General features: G+C 40.3%; 1 protein-coding gene across 2 annotated transcripts in view; it reads left to right on the forward strand.

Moving 5' to 3' along the window:
- Positions 1-23,786, forward strand: part of EIF2AK4 (eukaryotic translation initiation factor 2 alpha kinase 4) — a gene marked incomplete at its 5' end in the record, with an annotated part of 115,140 nt that overhangs the window by 71,244 nt on the left and 20,110 nt on the right. The window contains 10 exons of one of the 2 annotated variants that reach the window (XR_014326507.1): positions 2,159-2,260; positions 9,050-9,103; positions 11,376-11,612; positions 13,042-13,117; positions 13,526-13,647; positions 16,382-16,431; positions 17,598-17,766; positions 18,695-18,806; positions 20,374-20,439; positions 23,338-23,367. Coding sequence is in view for 1 of the 2 variants with exons in the window: in XM_082847952.1 (XP_082704078.1) it covers positions 2,159-2,260; positions 9,050-9,103; positions 11,376-11,612; positions 13,042-13,117; positions 13,526-13,647; positions 16,382-16,431; positions 17,598-17,766; positions 18,690-18,806; positions 20,374-20,439; positions 23,338-23,508 (1,164 nt within the window). Of the gene's footprint in view, positions 1-2,158; positions 2,261-9,049; positions 9,104-11,375; positions 11,613-13,041; positions 13,118-13,525; positions 13,648-16,381; positions 16,432-17,597; positions 17,767-18,689; positions 18,807-20,373; positions 20,440-23,337; positions 23,509-23,786 lie in introns of those variants that run through there. The other variant, XM_082847952.1, reaches the window with a different exon arrangement.

The following is a 23,786-nucleotide window of genomic DNA, read 5'->3' on the forward strand; positions in this document are numbered from 1 at the left end:
CGGCTGAGCTGGGACCAGAGTGGTGGCAGTAGAGATGGGGAGAAGTGTGCAGATATGAAATACATGTTGGAGGGGAATTGACAGGTTTTCCTAATGGAGTGGGTGTCGGGTGAGGAAAAGAAAGGAAAACAGGACAGTGCTCAGGTTTCTGCCTCGAGTGGCTGGGGGAAGGGTAGTTGACTGAGCTGAGGAACCATGAGGAAAGACCTGGGAGATGGAGGAGAAGACGGCAGGAATACTCCATCTAGGGCATGTTTAATTTGAAATGCCTGATGAGAAATCCAATTAGAGAGCTCCAGTCGACTGTTAGGGACTCAAGACTTGAGTTCAGAAGAAAGATCAGAGTCAGAGGTATAAACTTGAGAGCCACTAGCACACAGATGGGATTTAAAGCCATGAGACTGGATGAGATCACTTCGGGCAAGACCATAGAGCTAAATTTTTAAAATACATGAGGCACGTAATTCACATTAAAGCATATTTTCAAGCTAGCAGTGGCAACTGAAGCCTGGGTTTTGGTTCAGACAGGGAGCATTGGGTAGTGACAGAGTTGAAGCAGACCTCCAAATACTCGGTGAGGGTGTGTGGAGATGGACACGCCCACCCTGAGGGAGGGGGAGGCACCTTTAGTGTCATCTTTCTGCATTTGGTTTGTAAGAGTATAATGAAATCCTTAAAAGGACCTTACCCTTTGGCCCAGCACATCCACCTTTTGAAACGTATCCTAAGGAAACAACCAGGGACATTCAAAAAGACTGGTGTAAAAGGGGTTTGTCACAGCGTTGTTTATAACAATGAAAAATAACAAGCATTTAAAAAATAGGGAACTGGGCTTCCCTGGTGGTGCAGTGGTTGAGAGTCCGTCTGCCGATGCAGGGGACACGGGTTCGCTCCCCGGTCCGGGAAGATCCAACATGCCGCGGAGCGGCTGGGCCTGTGAGCCATGGCTGCTGAGCCTGCGCGTCCGGAGCCTGTGCTCCGCAATGGGAGAGGCCACAACAGTGAGAGGCCCGCGTACCGCAAAAAAATAAAATAAAATAAATAAAAAAATAGGAAACTGGTTAAATAAATTACGGGACATCCATGTAATTGAATATGTCATTAAAATATTAGAGGCCGGTTTTAGAAAAATGACATTATAGTATAAAAATACTCTTGCTAAAGTAAGGGAATAAAAGTTACAAACGACAGTGTGGTTCTAGTTTTATAGTGTGTGTGTGTGTGTGTGTGTGTGTGTGTGTGTGTGTAGACATTTAAGAAAAACCACCAAAAGGGCGTATCTTAGCCATCAATTGTAAATATCCTTAAGCAGTGGGATTATGGGTGGTTGCTATTGTATTCTTGGTGCTTTTCGGTATGTTCCATTCAGTGTGTACATTTTTCTACAGCTAACGTGTGTAGAAAATGACATAATGAATGTTTGTTTTTAAGACTTTGGAGGTCACTGGTTGCAGAGGCTCTCCTGCTAATCCTTGAGTCCAAATTCATTGAAGTTTTCCTTGAAAGTGGCTCCTGTGCCTGTGTGCAGTTCACCACAAGCAGTCTCCTGCTGAGCCGGGTTGTGCTCAGCTGCCGCAGGCACAGGGCCTTCTGACCTCCTTCTTGCCCTCAACAGCTCCCTACCTGAGACTCTGCACTGACTTGCCCTTTTACCTTCTTTGCTTACACTTCCATATTTTGTTAGGAGTCATCACGATATTTCTGTTGTGCTGTGCTTCTGACCTCGTTGGTATGGCTTTGCAATCAGTAGCTGACCTTTGCTATCAGCTGCAGAGTGCAGTCTGTGTTTCCCTTTTGCAATGATTAGAAAGATGCAAAGCAAATTCTTTCAACAGATCTCGGTTGTCCTTGCTCTGTAGTGATTATCCTCAGTGTGTGGCCAGTGGTTATCTATGTCTATGTGTATAGCTAAACCAGTTACAATTAATTGTTAAGAAAAACATTGAAGTCATGCCAAATATATTTTATCATCTAAATATAAATATGTCTCTCGTCTATATTTTACACCTATAATTTTTTTTTAGAACAAAGCGAATTTTTTTCTAGTGTGGCCTATTTTCACTTATGCAAACATCCCAACTAAGTGCTCATCCTATAGTTCCCTAGTGGATTATGCTTTCATATCTAGGCTCTAAATAAAATTCTTTTTCCTCCTCAGAAAGTGGATCTCTTCAGCCTGGGAATTATCTTCTTTGAGATGTGCTATCATCCCATGGTCACAGCCTCAGAAAGGATCTTTGTTCTCAACCAACTCAGAGATGTATGTATCAGATGTTTTAATGCCTCAGTTTCCAGTAACCTGAATCTTAGCACAGACGTCAGAATTTGACGCAGGGTATTTTTCTGGTATTTATAATATAGAAAGAAGTGGTCCTACTATAATTTTCTATATTTCTAGTAAATGGAAATCCACCTCTGCTTATGCTATGCACTTACATGATAAGAAACTTACCCCAGTTTTATTTATTTTTGTAATCATACTTGAAGATATTGCTAGGTTATCCTTTTGAAAAATATTTTGAGATTACTCTTGATTTTTTTTTAAATTTCATTTTATGTATTTTTTTTATACAGCAGGTTCTTATTAGTCATCAATTTTATACACATCAGTGTATACATGTCAATCCCAATCACCCAATTTAGCACACCACCATCCCCACCCCCCCTCTTTTTTCCCCCTGGGTGTCCATATGTTTGTTCTCTACATCTCTGTCTCAACTTATGCCCTGCAGACTGGTTCATCTGTACCATTTTTCTAGGTTCCACATACATGCGTTAATATACGGTATTTGTTTTTCTCTTTCTGACTTACCTCACTCTGTATGACAGTCTTTAGATCCATCCACGTCTCAACAAATGACTCAATTTTATTCCTTTTTATGGCTGAGCAATATTCCATTGTATATATGTACCACAACTTCTTTATCCATTCGTCTGTCGATGGGCATCTAGGTTGCTTCCATGACCTGGCTATTGTAAATAGTGCTGCAATGAACGTTGGGGTGCATGTCTCTTTTTGAATTATGGTTTTCTCTGGGTGTATGCCCAGTAGTCGGCTTGCTGGGTCATATGGTAATTCTATTTTTAGTTTTTTAAGGAACCTCCATACTGTTCTCCATAGTGGCTGTATCAATTTACATTCCCACCAACAGTGCAAGAAGGTTCCCTTTTCTCCACACCCTCTCCAGCATTTGTTGTTTGTAGATTTTCTGATGATGCCCATTCTAAATGGTGTGAGGTGATACCTCATTGTAGTTTTGATTTGCATTTTTCTAATAATTAGTGATGTTGAGCAACTTTTCATGTGCTGGCCATCTGTATGTCTTCTTTGGAGAAATGTCTATTTAGGTCTTTTGCCCATTTGTGGATTGGATTGTTTGTTTCTTTAATATTGAGCTGCATGAGCTGTTAATATATTTTGGGGATTAATCCTTTGTCCATTGATTCATTTGCAAATATTTTCTCCCATTCTGAGGGTTGTATTTTCGTCTTGTTTATGGTTTCCTTTGCTGTGCAAAAGCTTTTAAGTTTCATTAGGTCCCATTTGTTTATTTTTGTTTTTATTTCCATTACTCTAGGAGGTGGATCATAAAAGATCTTGCTGTGATTTATGTCAAAGAGTGTTCTTCCTATGTTTTCCTCTAAGAGTTTTATAGTGTCCAGTCTTACATTTAGGTCTCTAATCCATTTTGAGTTTATTTTTGTGTATGGTGTTAGGGAGTGTTCTAATTTCATTCTTTTACATGTAGCTGTCCAGTTTTCCCAGCACCAGTTATTGAAGAGACTGCCTTTTCTCCATTGTATATCCTTGCCTCCTTTGTCATAGACTAGTTGACCATATGTGCGTGGGTTTATCTCTGGGTTTTCTATCTTGTTCCATTGTTCTATGTTTCTGTTTTTGTGCCAGTACCATATTGTCTTGATTACTGCAGCTTTGTAGTATAGTCTGAAGTCAGGTAGTCTGATTCCTCCAGCTCTGTTTTTTTCCCTCAAGACTGCTTTGATATTTGGGGTCTTTAGTGTCTCCATACAAATTTTAAGATTTTTTGTTCTAGTTCTGTAGAAAGTGCCATTGGTAATTTGATAGGGATTGCATTGAATCTGTAGATTGCTTTGGGTAGTATAGTCATTTTCACAATGTTGATTCTTCCAATCCAAGAACATGGTATATCTCTCCATCTGTCAGTATCATCTTTAATTTCTTTCAACAGTGTCTTATAGTTTTCTGCATACAGGTCTTTTGTCTCCCTAGGTAGGTTTATTCCTAGGTATTTTATTCTTTTTGTTGCAGTGGTAAATGGGAGTTTTCTCTTAATTTCTCTTTCAGATTTTTCATCATTAGTGTATAGGAATGCAAGAGATTTCTGTGAATTAATTTTGTATCCTGCAACTTTACCAAATTCATTGATTAGCTCTAGTAGTTTTCTGGTGGCATTTTTAGGATTCTCTATGTATAGTATCATGTCATCTACAAACAGTGACAGTTTTACTTCTTCTTTTCCAATTTGTATTCCTTTTATTCATTTTTCTTCTCTGATTGCCATGTCTAGGACTTCCAAAACTATGTTGAATAATAGTGGTGAGAGTGGACATTCTTCTCTTGTTCCTGATCTTAGAGAAAATGCTTTCAGTTTTTCACCATTGAGAATGATGTTTGCTGTGTGTTTGTCATATATGGCCTTTATTATGTTGAGGTAGGTTCCCTCTATGCCCACTTTCTGGAGAGTTTTTATCGTAAATAGGGGTTAATTTTGTCAAAAGCTTTCTCTGCATCTATTGAGATGATCATATGGTTTTTCTTCTTCAATATGTTAATATGGTGTATCACATTGATTGATTTGTGTATATTGAAGAATCCTTGCATCCCTGGGATAAATCCCACTTGATCATGGTGTATGATCTTTTTAATGTGTTGTTGGATTCTGTTTGCTAGTATTTTGTTGAGGATTTTTGCATCTATATTCATCAGTGATATTGGTCTGTAATTTTCTTTTTTTGTAGTATCTTTGTCTTGTTTTGGTATCAGCATGCTGGTGGCCTCATAGAATGAGTTTGGGAGTGTTCCTTCCTCTACAGTTGTTGGAAGAGTTTGAGAAGGATAGGTGTAAGCTCTTCTCTAAATGTTTGATGGAATTCACCTGTGAAGTTTTCTGGTCCTGGACTTTATTTGTTAGAAGATTTTTAATCACGGTTTCAATTTCATTACTTGTGATTGGTCTGTTCATATTTTCTATTTCTTCCTGGTTCAGTCTTGGAAGGTTATACCTTTCTAAGAATTTGTCCATTTCTTCCAGGTTGTCCATTTTATTGGCATAGAGTTGCTTGTAGTAGTCTCTTAGGATGCTTTATATTTCTGTGGTGTCTGTTGTAACTTCTTTTTCATTTCTAATTTTATTGATTTGAGTCCTCTCCCTTTTTTTCTTGATGGGTCTGGCTAATGGTTTATCAATTCTGTTTATCTTCTCAAAGAACCAGCTTTTAGTTTTATTGATCTTTGCTATTGTTTTCTTTGTTTCTATTTCATTTATTTCTGCTCTGATCTTTATGATTTCTTTACTTCTGCTAACTTTGGGTTTTGTTTGTTCTTCTTTGTCTAGTTCCTTTAGGTGTAAGTTTAGATTGTTTATTTGAGGTTTTCCTTGTTTCTTGAGGTAGCCTTGTATAGCTATAAACTTCCCTCTTAGAACTGCTTTTGCTGCATCCCATAGGTTTTGGATCGTCATGTTTTCATTGTCATTTGTCTCTAGGTATTTTTTGATTTCCTCTTTGATTTCTTCAGTGATCTCTTGGTTATTTAGTAATGTATTGTTTAGCCTCCATGTGTTTGTGTTTTTTACGTTATTTTCCGTGTAATTGATTTCTAATCTCATAGTGCTGTGGTCAGAAAAGATGCTTGATATGATTTCAGTTTTCTTAAATTTACTGAGGCTTGATTTGTGACCCAAGATATGATCTGTCCTGGAGAGTGTTCCATGTGCACTTGAGAAGAAAGTGTAATCTGCTGTTTTTGGATGGAATGTCCTATAAACATCAATTAAATCTATCTGGTCTATTGTGTCATTTAAAGCTTCTGTTTCCTTATTTATTTTCATTTTGGATGAGCTGTCCATTGGTGTAAGTGAGGTGTTAAAGTCCTCCACTATTATTTTGTTACTGTTGATTTCTTCTTTTATAGCTGTCAGCAGTTGCCTTATGTATTGAGGTGCTCCTATGTTGGGTGCATATATGTTTATAATTGTTATATCTTCTTTTTGGATTGATCCCTTGATCATTATGTAGTGTCCTTGTCTCTTGTAACATTCTTTATTTTAAAGTCTGTTTTATCTGATATGAGTATTGCTACTCCAACTTTCTTTTGATTTCCATTTGCATGGAATATCTTTTTCCATCCCCTCACTTGCAGTCTGTATGTGTCCCTAGGATTGAAATGGGTCTCTTGTAGACAGCCTGTCTATGGGTCATGTTTTTGTATCCATTCAGCAAGCCTGTGTCTTTTGGTTGGAGCATTTAATCCATTCACATTTAAGGTAATTATCGATATGTATGTTCCTATGACCATTTTCTTAATTGTTTTGGGTTTGTTTTTTTAGATCCGTTTCTTCTCTTGTGTTTCCCACTTAGAGAAGTTCCTTTAGCATTTGTTGTAGAACTGGTTTGGTGGTGCTGAATTCTCTTAGCTTTTGCTTGTCTGTAAAGCTTTTGATTTCTCCATGAAATCTGAATGAGATCCTTGCCGGGTAGAGTAATCTTGGTTGTAGGTTCTTCCCTTTCATGACTTTAAGTATATCATGCCACTCTCTTCTGGCTTGTTGAGTTTCTGCTGAGAAATCAGCTGTTAACCTTATGGGAGTCCCTTGTGTGTTATTTGTCATTTTTCCCTTGCTGCTTTCAATAATTTTTCTTTGTCTTTAATTTTGCCAATTTGATTACTATGTGTCTTGGCGTGTTTCTCCTTGGATTTATCCTGTGTGGGACTTGCTGCGCTTCCTGGACTTGGGTGGCTATTTCCTTTCCCATGTTAGGAAAGTTTTCGACTATAATCTCTTCAAATATTTTCTTAGGTCCTCTCTCTCTCTCTACTCCTTCTGGGACCCCTATAATGTGAGTGTTGTTGCTTTTAATGTTGTCCCAGAGGTCTCTTAGGCTGTCTTCATTTCTTTTCATTCTTTTTTCTTTATTCTGTTCTGCAGCAGTGAATTACACCATTCTGTCTTCCAGGTCACTTATCCGTTTTTCTGCCTCAGTTATTCTGCTGTTGATTCCTTCTAGTGTAGTTTTCATTTCAGTTATTGTATTCATCTCTGTTTGTTCTTTAATTGTTCTAGGTCTTTGTTAAACATTTCTTGCATCTTCTCGATCTTTGCCTCCATTCTTTTTCCAAGGTCCTGGATCATTTTCCATATCATTATTCTGAATTCTTTTTCTGGAAGGTTGCCTATCTCCACTTCATTTAGTTGTTTTTCTGGGGTTTTATCTTGTTCCTTCATCTGGTACATAGCCCTCTGCCTTTTCACCTTGTCTATCTTTCTGTGAATGTGGTTTTTGTTCCACAGGCTGCAGGATTGTAGTTCTTGCTTCTGCTGTCTGCCCTGTGGTGGATGAGGCTATCTCTACTCTTGATTTTAAAGCAAAAGGGGAATCCAAAAATTTTGCGTAATATCAATATAGTTACAGCAGTTGGAATTGGTTATAAGGATAATGGATATTTAGCTCTAGAAATTAAAGGTTCCAGCTGAATGGACCTGGTGTAGTAATGCCTAAAGAATACCACCATGACCAGAAGGTAAACTGAGTCTGGGGAAAATGTCAGGCACTTGAATTTTTTTCCCAGTGAGATCTCCATGTGTGTTCTTGGGATTGATCCTTGCCCAAAGGATCAGTTGTCCCAAACTAAACTGTCATTGCACAAACTAAAAGGGACTTACGTTAGTGTGCGCAGGCCAGGATGCCTATTGGAAATGGCATTAAGATGACAGCGGAGAATAAGGTTTGAGTGAGGGTGGTTTAGATTCACATATTCATGAGCAAGCGTTACAGAGAGTCTTCCTCTTCCTTTCTGAGCAGAGCCAAGCAGGCATGTCTGTTAGGGTATATCACATGCAGCGTAACTAAGAATACTCCACTAGATATCTTGGAAAAGAGTTTAATGGTCTAACTGCCAGAAGAGCGTGGGCAGCTGTGTTCATAATGTAGCAGCGGGCAGCTGTGTTCATAATGTATCAGAGGGCAGCTGTGTTCGTAATGTAGCAGCGGGCAGCTGTGTTCGTAATGTATCAGAGGGCAGCTGTGTTCGTAATGTAGCAGAGGGCAGCTGTGTTCGTAATGTAGCAGAGGGCAGCTGTGTTCGTAATGTAGCAGAGGGCAGCTGTGTTCGTAATGTAGCAGCGGGCAGCTGTGTTCGTAATGTATCAGAGGGCAGCTGTGTTCGTAATGTAGCAGAGGGCAGCTGTGTTCGTAATGTAGCAGAGGGCAGCTGTGTTCGTAATGTAGCAGAGGAAGTGAAGTGATTACTGTGTCCTTGCCCTGACTTGGAATGCTCTTTAGGACTGTGTCCTTGGTGAAGTGCCTTTCCTTAGTCTAAACTTCATGTTTGTTCCCTCATTTCAAGAATATCTCAACTGCCAAGTTAACCTTATGACTGAGGCCTTATTTACCAGAAAGGTGAGAAATTTGGGTCTAGAGGTTTTTGTGTTGTTTTTCTCTTACTCGGTACTGATGGTTTGGTATTTCTACCCTTTTTTAATCTGTTTGTTTAATAAAGCTACTTTGTCTGTCCCTGAAGCCATTAAAGTTTAAAGCCATTTAAAGTTTGTCCTCAAATGAGGTGCTTTCTGTCACCTAGGCTGTCATTTGGGTGAAGTAAGTATTAAGATAATACGAATGTCCTTGGAACGACGTGCGTTGGGTTTCACCATGAGTTTCACATCCATCTTCCCTTGTTAGCAAATTTTCATTTCTGTATTTGATTTTCTTACCTCTGGTGAATAAACTGATTTCACTGTGGCAGTCTGCCAAGCACTTGCTGATTTGAATATAATATATTTTTTAGCCTACTTCGCCAAAGTTTCCGGAAGACTTCGATGATGGAGAGCACACAAAGCAGGTAATTTTCTGATGCTTTATTTACTGTGTTCTCACACTTGGGTTTTAATTACTATTTTTCTTCTTCTTCAATTAGTAATCTTCTGCCACTCATTCTCTTGTGTCATGGGAACAACGTGGGGAAAAAATATCAAAAGATGGAGTACTTAAAATGTATGTAGACTTGAAATACACTGTAAAAATGCCAAGGGCTGACAGAGAAAATGAACAAACTCCAGGGTTCTTTTTTGTGGTTCATCATGCTTTTGAAGTACTGTTTGAACGCTTGGCTTAGCTATTCTAAAAAAGAGAATGCTCTTACAGCTCGTTGTTTTAGATAAAGCTTGGAACTTTAAGAAAAGAAGAATATATCTTAAAACTACAGTTTTGTTCTGTCTTATGGTAAAGTAGCTCAAATTGTAAAGGGGAAGAAGACCTGACAGCCAGATGTTACGGTAATTTAAAACAAAATAATTTCTCTTCCATACTACAAGTGTGTGTGTGTGTGTGTGTGTGTGTAACTCATGTCATAGCAAATACTGGCATCTGGCTAATATGAAAGGATCATTAGTGAATTTATTATAGTGCTTCTGGTGTACCTTTCTTCTTAATGCTGGCTTTTTGTCTTAGTGAAGCCTTCCATGGTTAATACTCTTGTCATGTAGAAGTTTATTCCTTAAACTGACTTCTTAATAATTATAATCAAGGCAAAATCCCTTATTTAAATTATTAATGTTGAGAACAGAAACCTAGCTAGAATATTGCATTAATTTGCTGTTTCTTGATTATTGGTTATGTATCTGGATGGACAAGTCACTTAACTCTTCTAGACTTTAATTTTCCTCCCCTGTAAAATAAAGGTATTAAGTTCCCTTTATTTATATTAGCACTAACATCCTATAACTCAATAGCATTTAATGTGACATTTGTTTATGGCTCGAGGGACCCATTCTGCCTCAACTATTGAATTAGTGAAGAACCATTAGAAAATACATTGAGTTGTGTTTCTACTTCTTTTGTTAGCTGTTACCACTGATTCGAACTGAGTTGTTCCCCATGTTTTGGGGTGTCATAAGAAAATATTCATATCCCAGCCTTTCCCTGTAACAAGGTCAGTCTTATTCATTATTTCCTCATGTTGGCAGCTGTGGTGGTGTAGGAACTTAAACCACAGACACAAGTGCAACTATACACACCATTTGTCACGACAGTGATTGCCCTCCTGTCACAGGGACTTACTGGGCACCCTTGAGCATTTGCATTTGGGCTGTATAAACTTAGCACCACAGCCAGTGCCGCGGCCACCTCCCACATCACATTGTTGCTTTTTATCTGAAAGGAGGCAGCATAGAAAATGCTTGTAGACTGAGTATAACACAGTTGTTGCCACATACAGAAATTAAGCAGTATTACATACAGTCTGTTTTGCTGAATAGGATATTATTTTTACCAGTTTAATTTAACATAAAGTTATATCATGTCAGTTCCCTTCTTTATGTGAAAAATAATTACCTGTGTTTTTATTTTAGCCTGAAACCAGGGGTAGGGATTTGGGGGAGGGTATTTTAAAGATACGTGATTAGAAAATGCTTAATGAGGTTCATCTAAAAATTGAGATTTTCTGATCTCAGATATTCCTTCTAACTCCTTATAAATCTTCATTGTAAACAAAAGAATTACAGAAGCATTATGGAGCCTTTCCAAGGTTTATATTGCCTTCAGATAGTTCCCTGCTTAATCAGGTAATAGCTGTGAAGTTATAATAAACGAGTAACATAAGAGAGTTCAAGGGAATGATATCAATACAGATAACATAAATGGAGAATGAAAAATGAAAAGTTGTTTTATACTGCTTTAGGGGTTCTAGAAGCTCCTACACGTTATAGTTTATACTAAAATTAAGCACCTAAAACTACTTGCTTTATGTTCTTGTATCTTTTTTGATACAGTAGTTTAGATACAGTGTTTAGAAGGTCTAACTTCTGCTTCTATGTAGTTGTTGAGTTGAGGGTTTTTTGGTCCTTTATGGCAGGGAAGTATAAGAAGGACCTCTTTTAAGAAAGACTCATATTACATTGTTGCACAATTCTGTGACCGTAATGAACTACGGGAGGTGGGGGTGGGGGGGGTGGGGAGAATGACAAATTCAGAGATTTCAGAAATACCAGTTAACATGCACCAACTAAGTGGGAGAAGTGTGTCTCTTTTGGACCTGAACCAACCACTGCTTGTCAGGAGAATCCCTGAGCACCCTCCACTGCACCCTTCCCCGGGGTGCTTGGGTTTCGTTGTAGAAATCTGTCATCTCCTGGCTGTTGAACCACGATCCGGCAGAGCGGCCCACAGCCACAGAGCTGCTCAGGAGCGAACTGCTGCCTCCGCCCCAGATGGAGGAGTCGGAGCTGCACGAGGTGCTGCACCGCACCCTGGCCAATGTGGGCGGGAAGGCCTACCGCACGGTGATGGCCCAGACCTTCTCCCAGCGCATCTCCCCCGCCGTCGATTACACCTACGACAGCGACATACTGAAGGTGGGCCTGAGCCGCGCCTCGAAAGAGCTTCACGTGGTCCACAAAAGGGTGGAGTCACTTCCTCGATTTTCATGCAGTCGTTTAATGCCTCCAACATAAGTTCTTTTTTTTTCTAATTGAACTGCAGTTGATGTACAAAGTTGTGTTAGTTTCAGGTGTACTGCAAAGTGATTCATACGGATATTTATGATTCTTTTTTTCAGATTCTTTTCCATTATAGGTTATTATAAGATATTGAATATAGTTCCCTGTGCTCCACAGTAGGTCCTTCTCCAACATAAGCTCTTAACCTGAGGTCTGTATATGCAAAATGTGTACATATGCATTATTCCAGGAAGAGCCACACTTTTTTTAATCACTTAACTTGAAGGAGTTCCTGACCCACCGCCTACTAAAGAGATTAAGAAGCGGTGCTTTTAGAGACTGAGCCCTGGCCCAGCCGCCCAGTGCCAAAAATACCCAGCCAGTTCAGATCCAGATCCGGTAGCCAGTAGCTCCCAGTGCTGGCTGCACGTCAAAGCCACCTGTGAGGCCCTTTGACAATACAGAGGCTCAGGCCTTACATCCGATCTAGTGACTTGGAATCTAAGTGGGAGGCGCTTCAAGAATCTCAGAGCTCCCAGGTGGTTTCTGAAGCACAGGCAGGTTTAACATTCAACATCTATGTTCAACATAACATTCAAATGCCTTCAACATTTTCTTGTTTAAAAACAAAAACGGTCTGAAACAGTATAGCAAAATGTTAAAATTTGATAAAGTTGGGTGAGTGAATAACATATATTTGTTATATTCTATGTCTCTGTATGCTTAAAATAGAATTTAAAAGAGTAGTAGAGAAAGCAGTGGTAAGGTTTGTGGAAAATCAGTACAGATTTCAGGGGCCAGTTTTTCTTTGCTGGCAATATTAGACATTTGCAGGATTATGGCTGACTTTTTAATTTTGGGGTTTTTTGCTTATCTATTATTTCTAAATTTTCTATAGTGAAATAGTACTACTTTTATAATACGAAACAAATGAAAAAGACAGTTATTTACAAAATACACAAAGGCCTTGAAGCTTTCAAGAGGCCCACTATGAATTACCTTGGAATATGGGAGGGGGTTTGACGCTGTTAGGTGTTTGACTGCTACAGTATCCCTGAAAGTCCTCGGGGAGAATTGTGTAGTACTATATGACTGGCTCTCTCTGAAAGACATACATCAACGTAAGAGCTTGGACTTTAAACCTAGGCAGCCTTCCTAAAGCAGGACGTGTTGCAAGACATGTGGTTTCTTCTCTCCTGAATATGTTCAAAAGGGGAATGACTTGTTGAGACCTCTTTTTGATCTTGGGAATAAGCAATGTAATGCCTACTGCAAGCCACAGAAAAGTATGGTAGGGGATCCCTTTGATTAGGCTTTGATGACATTTTAATTGGTCATATCTTAGGGCAGCTTCTCCATCCGTACAGCCAAGATACAGCAACACGTGGGTGAAACCATTATCCGCATCTTCAAAAGACATGGTATGTCCTTCTTAAAAAATTATGTGCCTTCTCAAAAGATGTTTTGTTTCCTCATCAGAAAGTACTATGAATGGATTTGGGTGCAACCATATTTTACTTTTTAAATTCAGTTCTAAGTTGTTGACACCTGTGAAATTTAAGCTTATTTTTATAATTCAGCTTGCTGAGGAGAAACAAATTTGAATATTACAACCTTGCTGCTAAAATACAGTTGGTTTGTAGAGTCAGAAATAGGACTGAATTAACAAACTTAACCTTAGGTGAGCTTTCCATTTAGAGAATTGAAGATAAACTGCTTTCAGTGGTCCCAGTAGCAGATTACTCAACTGTCAGGTCTGTGTTCATTTTAAGTTGCATGTGGAAAGAATGAGAACCTGATGATTAGTTATTTTTTCTCATTTGGTGTAGGAGCTGTCCAATTGTGTACCCCGCTGCTGCTTCCCCGAAATAGGCAAATATACGAGCACAATGAAGCTGCCTTATTCATGGACCACAGCGGGATGCTGGTGATGCTTCCTTTCGACCTGCGGGTGAGGCTGGGAACACTCTGTTGACAGCGCGTGTGCCATGCCTGGTCCCAGGGGTGGCACCTGTATTAAAGGATGACCCCCACCATCCCCCCCTAGGCTTATATTCTTAACGTCACCTTTAGGAAACATAACCTTAAAGGAGTTGTCAGGGTGAGAGCATTATGGGAATTTGGTAAACATTTGACCCTGTGTACATCCACCTTAGTGCTTGTGACCCTAGAAACCTGAGCCCTGTATTGCAGGTGCCAGGTCTGCATGTCAGTGTTGAGCTTCGCCAGGTGACCACAGCAGGCTAACCTGGCCAACTTAGACACATAAATGGAGTTTTTTTCTTTATTTATTGGCTAGGTCTTCAGTAACTTTCTAACATGTTAATGTCTAGAACAATTAAATTCTTGTAACAGCAAGCATCTCTGTTAATTATGTGTGAATTTTGCTCATGCTTACTTTCTTATCCCCAGGGTTCCCTTTTGACAGCCATACTCTTACCAGTTGATCACTCACATGGTGTTGGCTGCTAACAAGCCCATCTGTACTGTACATGCATGTAACAGACAAGAGGTTAATACCCCTAATGTACAGAAAGCACTTACAGGTAGAGAGATGAGCAAAGGCTATACCCAGGCAGTTCTCCGAAGAGAAAATGCACAGGGCTGATAAACTTCTAAAGGATGGTCAGCCTCACTAATAAGGAAATGCAAAGCAAAGGTATCTGAACTTCACCCATCAGACTGTTAAAAATATTTAATTGTTGTCCACAGATGACAAGGGTTTAGGAAAATGGGTACTTTCATATGTTGCTGATGGGAATGTAAGTTGCTAAACCTTTAGAAAAATAATCTGAAAGTATTTAATAAAATAAATGCACATACTATACCCTTTAAGCTAGCAATCCCACTTTGAGAGATTTACTTAAAGAAATAACATATCAGTATACTAACATTAAAAGGATGTCCATTGACAGTTTATCATAGTGGTCGAAAACTAAAAACTGCATGTTCATCAATAGGAAAATGGTTGAATAATTTATTATGGAATATTAAGGAGGTAAAAGATCAAAATACATATATATTTAGATAGATCCATATCTATATTTGATCTGTAGAAACATCCATGGTATATTGTTAGCTGAAAAGAAGTATGTTTCAAAGGAACTCTAATATGATTCCATTTTTATTATATAGAGAAAGAAAAAGGTTTAAAAAAGCACAACTGAGTGTGTGCATAAGGTGCACTGTGTGTTTGCATGTGCCCAGTATGTGTGAGGTGAATACATGTTCCCACATGCGTGGGAACAAAGTCACATACCAGTTTGTTTGTATCACCAGAGTGAAGTGTCAAAGACTCGAACTTTTGACTGTATTTCTCTGGAGGGAGGTCTGGAATCAGGGCATTGTCTTTTTTGCGTATCTATGTTTTGTTTTATGGTTTAAGAAGAAATTCCTTCCATACCCTCAGATTTAGTTTTTCTTTTATAGTAAGTCAGGTGATTTGGGATTATTTTGAGTGAGAGATAAGTAGGTAGCATATCAGACACTTGGGCTCTGTTGAAGAAAGGATAGAAGGGCAAACCTTTACATAGCTATACTTAAAACTGGCTTCTTCTTCTCTAGACATTAGGACACTAAAATGCAGATTTTAAAACATCAGCTCTCTTTCTGTGAGCTGATATATTCAGTTCCCCAAAATAAAAAGTAATTGCCCTTTGAGAATTTGACCCATTGATTAATGATATCCTGTCAGATCTCTTGAGGCAATCTGATAATGGTTTTATAAGTTGTGGTGATTATCAGTGAGTGGTTATTAAGAATTTCTTCTGTAAGATCTACAGGAAAGTCAGGAAATTCACCATAAGAGGTAATACCCAGGCTTCCCTGGTGGTGCAGTGGTTAAGAATCTGCCTGCCAATGCAGGGGACACGGGTTCAAGCCCTAGTCCAGGAAGATCCCACATGCCTCGGAGCAACTAAGCCCGCGTGCCACAACTACTGAAGCCACAGCAATGAGAAGCCTGTGCACTGCAACGAAGAGTAGCCCCTGCTCACCGCAACTAGAGAAAGCCCATGCGCAGCAACAAAGACTCGACTCAGACAAAAATAAATAAATTTATTTTAAAAAAAAAAGAGGTAATACCCATGTTGATTGCATTATTATAAGTGACACTTAAAAAAATTCACAGATAATCAAATAACTTGCACAGACTTTAATTTGGCATAATAAAAAATTTAGCAGAGTGTGTTTAATAGTGATTTTTTCTCAAATTCAAAAACCTAAGAAATGCACAGTGAATAAGGTTGGAGGTACATCCAGCAGTGCGGTCGGCTGCTGACTGACCAACCCAGGAACATCCCAAGGGGTGTGAATGGCAAGCAGTGCACAGCTTTGTGAATATTCTACACACCAGTGAATTGTAAACTTTAGAAGGGAGAACTCTGTGGTGAGTTACAGCTCAAAGCTGTTATTTAAAAAACGAAAGGTAGGGGCTTCCCTGGTGGCACAGTGGTTGAGAGTCCGCCTGCCGATGCAGGGGACACGGGTTCGTGCCCCGGTCCAGGAAGATCCCACATGCCGCGGAGCGGCTGGGCCCGTGAGCCATGGCCGCTGAGCCTGCGCGTCCGGAGCCTGTGCTCCGCAACGGGAGAGGCCACAATAGTGAGAGGCCTGCATACCGCAAAAAAAAAAAAAAAAGGTGGTTGGCACATCTTGATATTGACCTTTGAAACTTTATTTTTCAGGTTCCTTTTGCAAGATACGTGGCAAGAAATAATATCTTGAATTTAAAACGGTAAGAAGCAATGGGGGTTCATTTGGTGGATGTGGGAAAGAAACCAAGGAAGAATGTTTCATCTTCTGTGATCCTTAGACAGTAAAGAATTTGGAGTTTAAAGTACTGAGCTTGGAAAATGGTCAAAAAGCCCAGTCCCAGTACCCCTTTCTATGATCAGGACTGGCAGCCTCCCCTTTGAAGGAATGTAGCAGTTGGGTAGGTACCTGAAGCTCCCACAGTCTATTCTGTGCCTTCTAAAAGTCCCCAAGTCACATGACTAATTATTTTCACAACCAGTTGCTTGGAAAAACATCTGACTGTTCTTGATCACAGATGGCCCCTTTTAAAATTTAATTGAAGGGACAAGTGGCCAATGGTCTCTGTGTGAAAACTGCCTACAAAGGTAACTGCCTAAAAGCTGCTTCTGGAGAAGTGGAGTAAACCCAGCAGGAATGCTGAACACCAAGGACCTCCAGGCACTTACTGCTGGGGAAAGGTTTGGTGTACTTTCAGATACCACAGGAGTCAGACACCAAGAGCTTCATAAATTGGAGCAATATTCCTGTCAATGAGGCAGCCGACCTTGCAGCTCCTTTCCTAAACAAAATCAAAGCTCTTTACATCCTTTTATTCTCAGTTCCAAGTGAACAATTAATATTCATAGTCCTAAGGTGTGGGGATCACTGTGTAGAAAGCAAACACTTAAGATAAATTTATTTTTGTTTGTAATTTCATCTCCGTTTCAGACATTTAAAAAAAAAAAATTAAGCCCTGTAGTTTAATAGTGGCAACACTGGGAATTGGAACCTAGATCACAGGCAAGACTATTCTGGGCACATCTATCTTTATGTTTTCTTAATCATACTACTGATTAATTTTTTCACATTTGTTTATTTTATCTTATTCAACAATCTCTTACACATATTTAATTCCAGTAAGCCAGCAGTCCCCAACCTTTTTGGCGCCAGGAACCGGTCTCATAGAAGACAGTTTTTCCACGGAGGGGGGGTGGTGGGGGGGTGGGGGGGGGGTGATGGGGGGGATGGTTCAGGCGGTAATGTGAGCAACGGGGAGCGGCAGATGAAGCTTCGCTCACTCGCCCGCCGCTCACCTCCTGCTGTGCCGCCCCGCTGGGGACCCCTGCAGTAAGCAATGACCTTAGAAAGGCGGGTTTCTCTCTCCAGGTACTGCATAGAACGCGTGTTCAGACCTCGCAAATTAGACCGATTTCATCCCAAAGAACTTTTGGAATGTGCGTTTGATATCGTCACCTCTACCACCAACAGCTCTCTGCCCACCGCTGAAATCATCTACACCATCTATGAAATCATCCAGGAGTTTCCAGCACTTCAGGTTCCTTCCCATATCCTAACATCCCAAGGTTATCCCGCTAGGTAGAGTCCTCTGCCGAGTGCCTTGGGAAAGCCGCAAACTGCTCCTCAGATGGTGCTGGCGGTGAATCACATTGTTACTCAAGTCCCCGGGAAAGTCTGATGTAGCTTTTGAGACTTGTCTCAAGCTCTTACCTCTGCCTTGACCAGAACGGGTTTTGTTTTTGTCTCTTTGGTTGGGGGGAGGGTGTTGTTTCTCCATCCATTCTTCCAAAATTTGAGGAATTAGCCTAAGATTCCTAGGATGCTTTGAGCTTGTTGAGAACCCTCAGCTCCCTCCTACACCCAGGCTCTTAACAACCATTCACTTTGCATAGTCTCTGTGGACTACCCAACCAGTGGAGGCTGCTGTGAGCACAGTGGTGGCTCTCCTCCGCCTTTCCTCTGCATCCCACACACACGCCCTGTTCACCCCGGCACAGTGAACACCCGTCAGTCACAGTGTGCCCCTGTCCAGAAGGACCTCTCTATCCAGCTGCGGTTGGGGCCCTTTCTCCCACTGCATCTGGCTCAGCACACGGCTCGCTACCCTGCAGATGCTCACTGATTGACTTGTGTGCTTATATTCCACCAGCCGGGCTTATAGGTCAGTCACTATTGAACCAGGTCCTCTCCCTCTTTGAAATCTGTGTCGGCTCGCTCAGGCTTTTAAACATAGCTGGAGACCAAAGTATTTCTGATGCGTATAATAAAGTATTAAATTATATTATACTCTGACCACAATAGTGCAAGAAGAATGTATATGAAAAAGTAAACTAGAAGGCAATATGCTAAAATTCAGTCCTTCCGTTGTGTCAGGTTGGTAAATTGGTGATAAGATTCTAGGTTTGGTCATGTGCGTGTATTGCTTTTATAATGAAGATAATAATAATTTCTCTATCCTAGGAAAGAAACTACAGTATTTACTTGAACCATACCATGTTACTGAAAGCAATACTCTTACACTGTGGGATCCCAGAAGATAAACTCAATCAAGTCTATGTTATTCTGTATGATGCTGTGGTAAGCATTTAATTACTTTGAGTTGATATTGAAGGATAATAATAATAGTTCATGGGTATTTTCTTAGTGATGTAACCATGAAACTGAATTGGAACTTTTATCTCCTTCCCTTATGGCTCTAAGGTAAAAGAACCGATTGGCTTTGATTCAGTGAACAATTAACAAGTGTTGGTTGAGCTTTTATTCTGTACTAAGCCTTGTGCTACTAGTGACCTCCAGGGTGTTTTTTTAAGGGTAACTTCTGAAGATTGAATTATCTTATTTAATTTAAAATACAATAGAGTTCTTCACTAACCTACTTCTTGAGGCAAAATAATCACTGAGTAGTTGGTCCTGGTACTTGCCAGTAATAATTTTTAAAAAGAGTTAACCATTATTGAACATATGCCATGCTCAATATTTATGTGCCAAGCATTGTTCTAAGCCCTTTACATGGATTAACTCGCTCTAATCTCACAAGCACTGTTACTGTCCTTTAGAGAGACCAAGAAAGGGAAGTGTTAGTTTTGAGAGTAAAAGACTTATGCCCTGCCCTTATTTCTTCCAACCTGTCTGAGCTTATCAGTAAAGTCATTTATAGACTTGGATTGGTTGAACTGGAGGAGACTGGGTTAGACCTCTCTTGGGGCCTCATTTATCACCTCCTTCCTATGGGACTAGGACAGCATCACCTCCTGTTACTCTTCCTCATTTAGCCACGTCACAGTGTTCGTTACTCTCTAGTATGTGTGCAAAGCCTGGAGGGGAAACGGTGAAAAGCTTAAATAGTATTATATATTACGGCGCCAGGATGGAATTGAATCCTTCTTATCTTTTCTAATTTGTTTTCATGTCAAATATTATTTATTATTATCCTATTTATTCTAAAGTAAGAACATCCAGGAGATTCAATAGCTAACAGTGCCAGACAGCCTATGCCTAAGGAAGGACGAGCAGGGGAAGTCCATAATGGCTTACTGTTTTCTGTACACTAAAAAGCTCAACTCGCTTTTCTTTTGTCTGCCAGGGACACATCAAGGGCCCTAACTTTACTGTTTGCTTCTTTGTGGTTCTTTTCTCCTCCCAAAGTGCTGCTGCTGTTTGGCAGGGACAGATACAACATAGTGTCAGAGAGACGCTGGCGGAAACCCCCGGGGATGGTGCAGAGGGCTTCCCATCACTCTTGTTCATATCCTACAGCCTGCCTGCCAGCGTGGGATGGCGCTCAGAGCCTGTCCACACATGGCTTTCATTAGGGGACGTGGATCAGTTGACTCCCTCCCAGCCCAACATAAGCACCCTGGTTAAGCCTGTCCACCTCTGAGTCACCTCACCATTCAGCAAGTGCAGCTCTCCCCTTATTAATTCTTTTATGTCAGGGGTATTCACATTTTAAAACAATGGTAGTTATAGTTTATGTGAATTGTGGAGGGGAAAAATGTTTTTTAATCAGAGTTAATACATCTTTCATGATGAGGAGCCGTTTGTCCAAAATGAAGGGTACACCTGTCAGAATTAGCCTGGAAATTGTATCTTGTTCAGGGCCAAATTTGGTGACTCTCATTGTTACCTTTTTCTGCCCCATTAGACCGAAAAGCTGACGAGGAGAGAAGTGGAAGCTAAATTTTGTAATCTGTCTTTGTCATCGAATAGTGTAAGTACATTTTAACAATGTGATTACAGCTCTCTCTGTAATTTTGTGGTACCAGAAAATGCCACCAAATTCTCGCCGCAGTAAGGCAGCAGTGCCCCCAGCTGCCTCAGATAGTTTTCCCCTTGAGTGTTGATAGGTGCCATGGCAACGTCTGGGATTAGGGGAAGAGAAGCCAGTGTCATGATCAAAGAATGCCTCTCCATGCTGCCTCTTAATGTGCTGTAATCACCCTGCTTCTCCCTGATCACCAGATCCTTCTTTCTCACGCCCCTCGTGAAGGCTGTGCTTGGTGGGGCCTCCTGCTGAGGAGACCTCATACTGCTTGGCCTCTTCTGAAACAGATGCTTCAGGACTAGTTTGAGGCACAGAGCTCTGCAAAGTCATTTGGCTGTCCACCTCCCATGCTTCCCCCCCTGCCCCCTGGTCTTCTAACACCTCAGAGCTGCATTAAAGCTCTTGCTTTTCTGGGCATTTCCTACTCCCAGAATCGTTCATTTGCTTGCATTGGCAATGAGGAAAATCTCACGGGGTAAACAGGTTTGTCATTTCTCTCTGTAGACATCAGGTTGGGCCCAGATGTTTGACACAGTCACCCACACTTAACTCAGTCCCTGAAAAGCAAAAGACAACAGGGATTTCTTACATTTTCCTGAATATTTATATAAGAGAAGATTTTTCTTTTTTTTTTTGCTTTCCCAGAACCCTTCTAGTCCTTGGTCTGACACTGAATTACATAATCCTGTGGTGATGAGCAAAATTCACTTATGGGATAGATTAAAATATGATAGTATGGGGACTTTCCTGGTGGTCCAGTGGTTAGGACTTCGCCTTCCAATGCAGGGGCGGGGGGGGCGGTGTGGATGCTGGTTCGATCCCTGGTCGGGGAGCTAGGGTCCCACATGGCTTGTGGCCAAAAAAACCAAAAACATAAAACAGAAGCAATATTGTAACAAATTCAATAAAGACTTAAAAAATATATATATATACATGATCGTACGCAGGCCAGGCAGAGTCATTCAGATTTTGGGACACCTACAGTGTGTCAGGCACAGTGCTAGGGATATAAAGAGGAGTCAGTTGAAGAGTCCACAGACTGCTTTCAACTTCTTCATTCATATTGGCCTTTAAAAGCCATGAGGGGACCCATACAGCATGTTTCTACCCTCAGCTCTTTAAAACAACTTTCACAGGCACCGTGGTTTAAAGAAATCACTCAGATAGTTTGCAGGTTGGGAAAGTAAACCAGATACATACCACTAGGAGCTCTAGAAATTAAACCAGATTACATTTTAAATGTTAAATATTAGAGGAGATCTTAACAATTACAAAGTGACCCAAAGGCATAATTTTCTAATATGAAGAAAAGTATTTTCATAATACCCTAGATGTGTACACAGCACATAGCCTGTGCAGAAATAGTCCTGTGTATAAATGACACAAAGGATCTGCTCAAGAAACTGCCCAGTTCAGTGACTCCTTGCCCAACCAAAGGTTCAAGCCCGAAAGGTTCTTTGAACTGATGTCACATTTCAAAATATTTCACACTTGCTCATGATAGCTGCATTGGTTGCTAAAATGTCAGCTTCTTTGCTTTTTGCTAAATCTCTACCCGCTAGTCATTTGATATTAAGCATTAATTTGAAGTTGTGTGTTTGATTAGTTCAAAATGGAAAAATTAGTATCTAATATAGGCATTTGGTACTTTCATTATTTTAAAAGGGAACTCTAAGGATACTAGAAAAAGGAGGAGAAATATTGCAGGAGAGTTTCAAATATCTGGCCCAGTCTTTGCATTTTACAGATGAGGCAGCTAAGGTCCAAAGAGATCTGTGACTTATCCCAAGCCACATGGAGTTAGTTGATGACAGGGTGAGAACCAAAATCTGGGGGTGTTAATTCCAGTGCTTCTGGTAGTTTATTAATGGGGTGATATAATGTTAAAATTTATTGAGAAGAAACAATTTTTTATTAAGAAGAAAAAATAATTTAAAATCAAAGAAGTAATTTTAAAATTAAAAATTTTTATCTTTAATATAGTAAAGACATTATAGATTTTAACACTTACGAATTTTTTTTAAATACAAGTGATTTATGATTATTAAACAAAGTCTTCATTCAGCTCTTTGGTTCCACGTGCCAACTTATAGATGAACTAGGTTCTGCCTGCCTGTAGTCTCAAAGTAGCTATAATTTCGTTTCTTAGTTTCCACTTTAGCCCCTGGGATTCTTTTTTTCTGGTTTTATGATCATAGTTATTTCCTCTTTCACCTGCTGTGCGCCAGGGTCATTATTAGCCACTGTCCCCTCCTGGGGAAGACGAGGAGTACAGCTGGTGAGAGCTGGGATCTGGGGTGAGCTCTGAGCCAGAGAGAAGGAAGAATCGGGGGCTGCCTCTAGGAGATAGTATCCAAACTGCATCTCAAGGCTACAAATAGGAGCTATTCAAAGCGAGGACAGGGAATTCCTGGCTAATTCAGTGTAGTATTAGAACGAGTCAGACTTTGCCTTCCTGTCCCCCATTGACGTGCCTGTAGTAGTGGAAATTCACGAGCATGAGGAAGGCAAAGAGGAGCAATACTGGCCTAAAAATATATAATGGAGGATCTGCTAGTACCAGGGTCTGCTCTGCTGGGGTCAGCATTTGCTGTAAGTGTGTGTGACTAAAAATCAACTCTGAGTAGGTACCTAAAGCACTTCTGCAAGGTGCTTTAGAGTTTTGGAAAAGGATAATCCTTAGTCGGAATTGAGGGAAAGATTAAAATTACCCTTGACCACAAAATCCACCCTTTCGGAGGTACAAAAGCTCTGCCATGCTCCCCTGTGTGTAGGAAACACACTGCAAAGTGAGTCTTTCTTGCCATGGATTTTGGAAGCTAACTGTGCCTCTTTGCTTTCCAGCTGTGTCGACTCTACAAATTTATTGAGCAGAAGGGAGAGCTGCAAGATCTGACACCAACAATAAATTCATTAATAAAACAGAAAACGGGTGTTGCCCAGTTGGTGCAGTATGGCTTAAAAGATCTAGAGGAGGTTGTGGGACTGTTGAAGAAACTTGGCATAAAGTTACAGGTTTGGCAACTGTTTGATTCTGGCAGCACAGATTTGTAGCATTAATAATAGCACAAGGAGGAAATGGGTTTTATTTTGTAACTGCTAGTAAGTTTTATTTTTCCAGAGGAACGCTGCTTTCTACATTTTGGAACATTTGACATCTAGTAACAATTTTGGCTTAAATCAGTTTCTTTGCAAGCATCACAATTCCTATTGTGCAGCAATCCTTATTATGTCAGCCTCAGAGAAGTGGTTATTCTTGAAGAGAACACAGCTTCTCTTACTTGGCAGGCTGT

Source organism: Leucopleurus acutus (assembly GCF_964270905.1).
Source record: "Leucopleurus acutus genome assembly, chromosome: 1".
Lineage (NCBI taxonomy): Eukaryota > Metazoa > Chordata > Mammalia > Artiodactyla > Delphinidae > Leucopleurus > Leucopleurus acutus.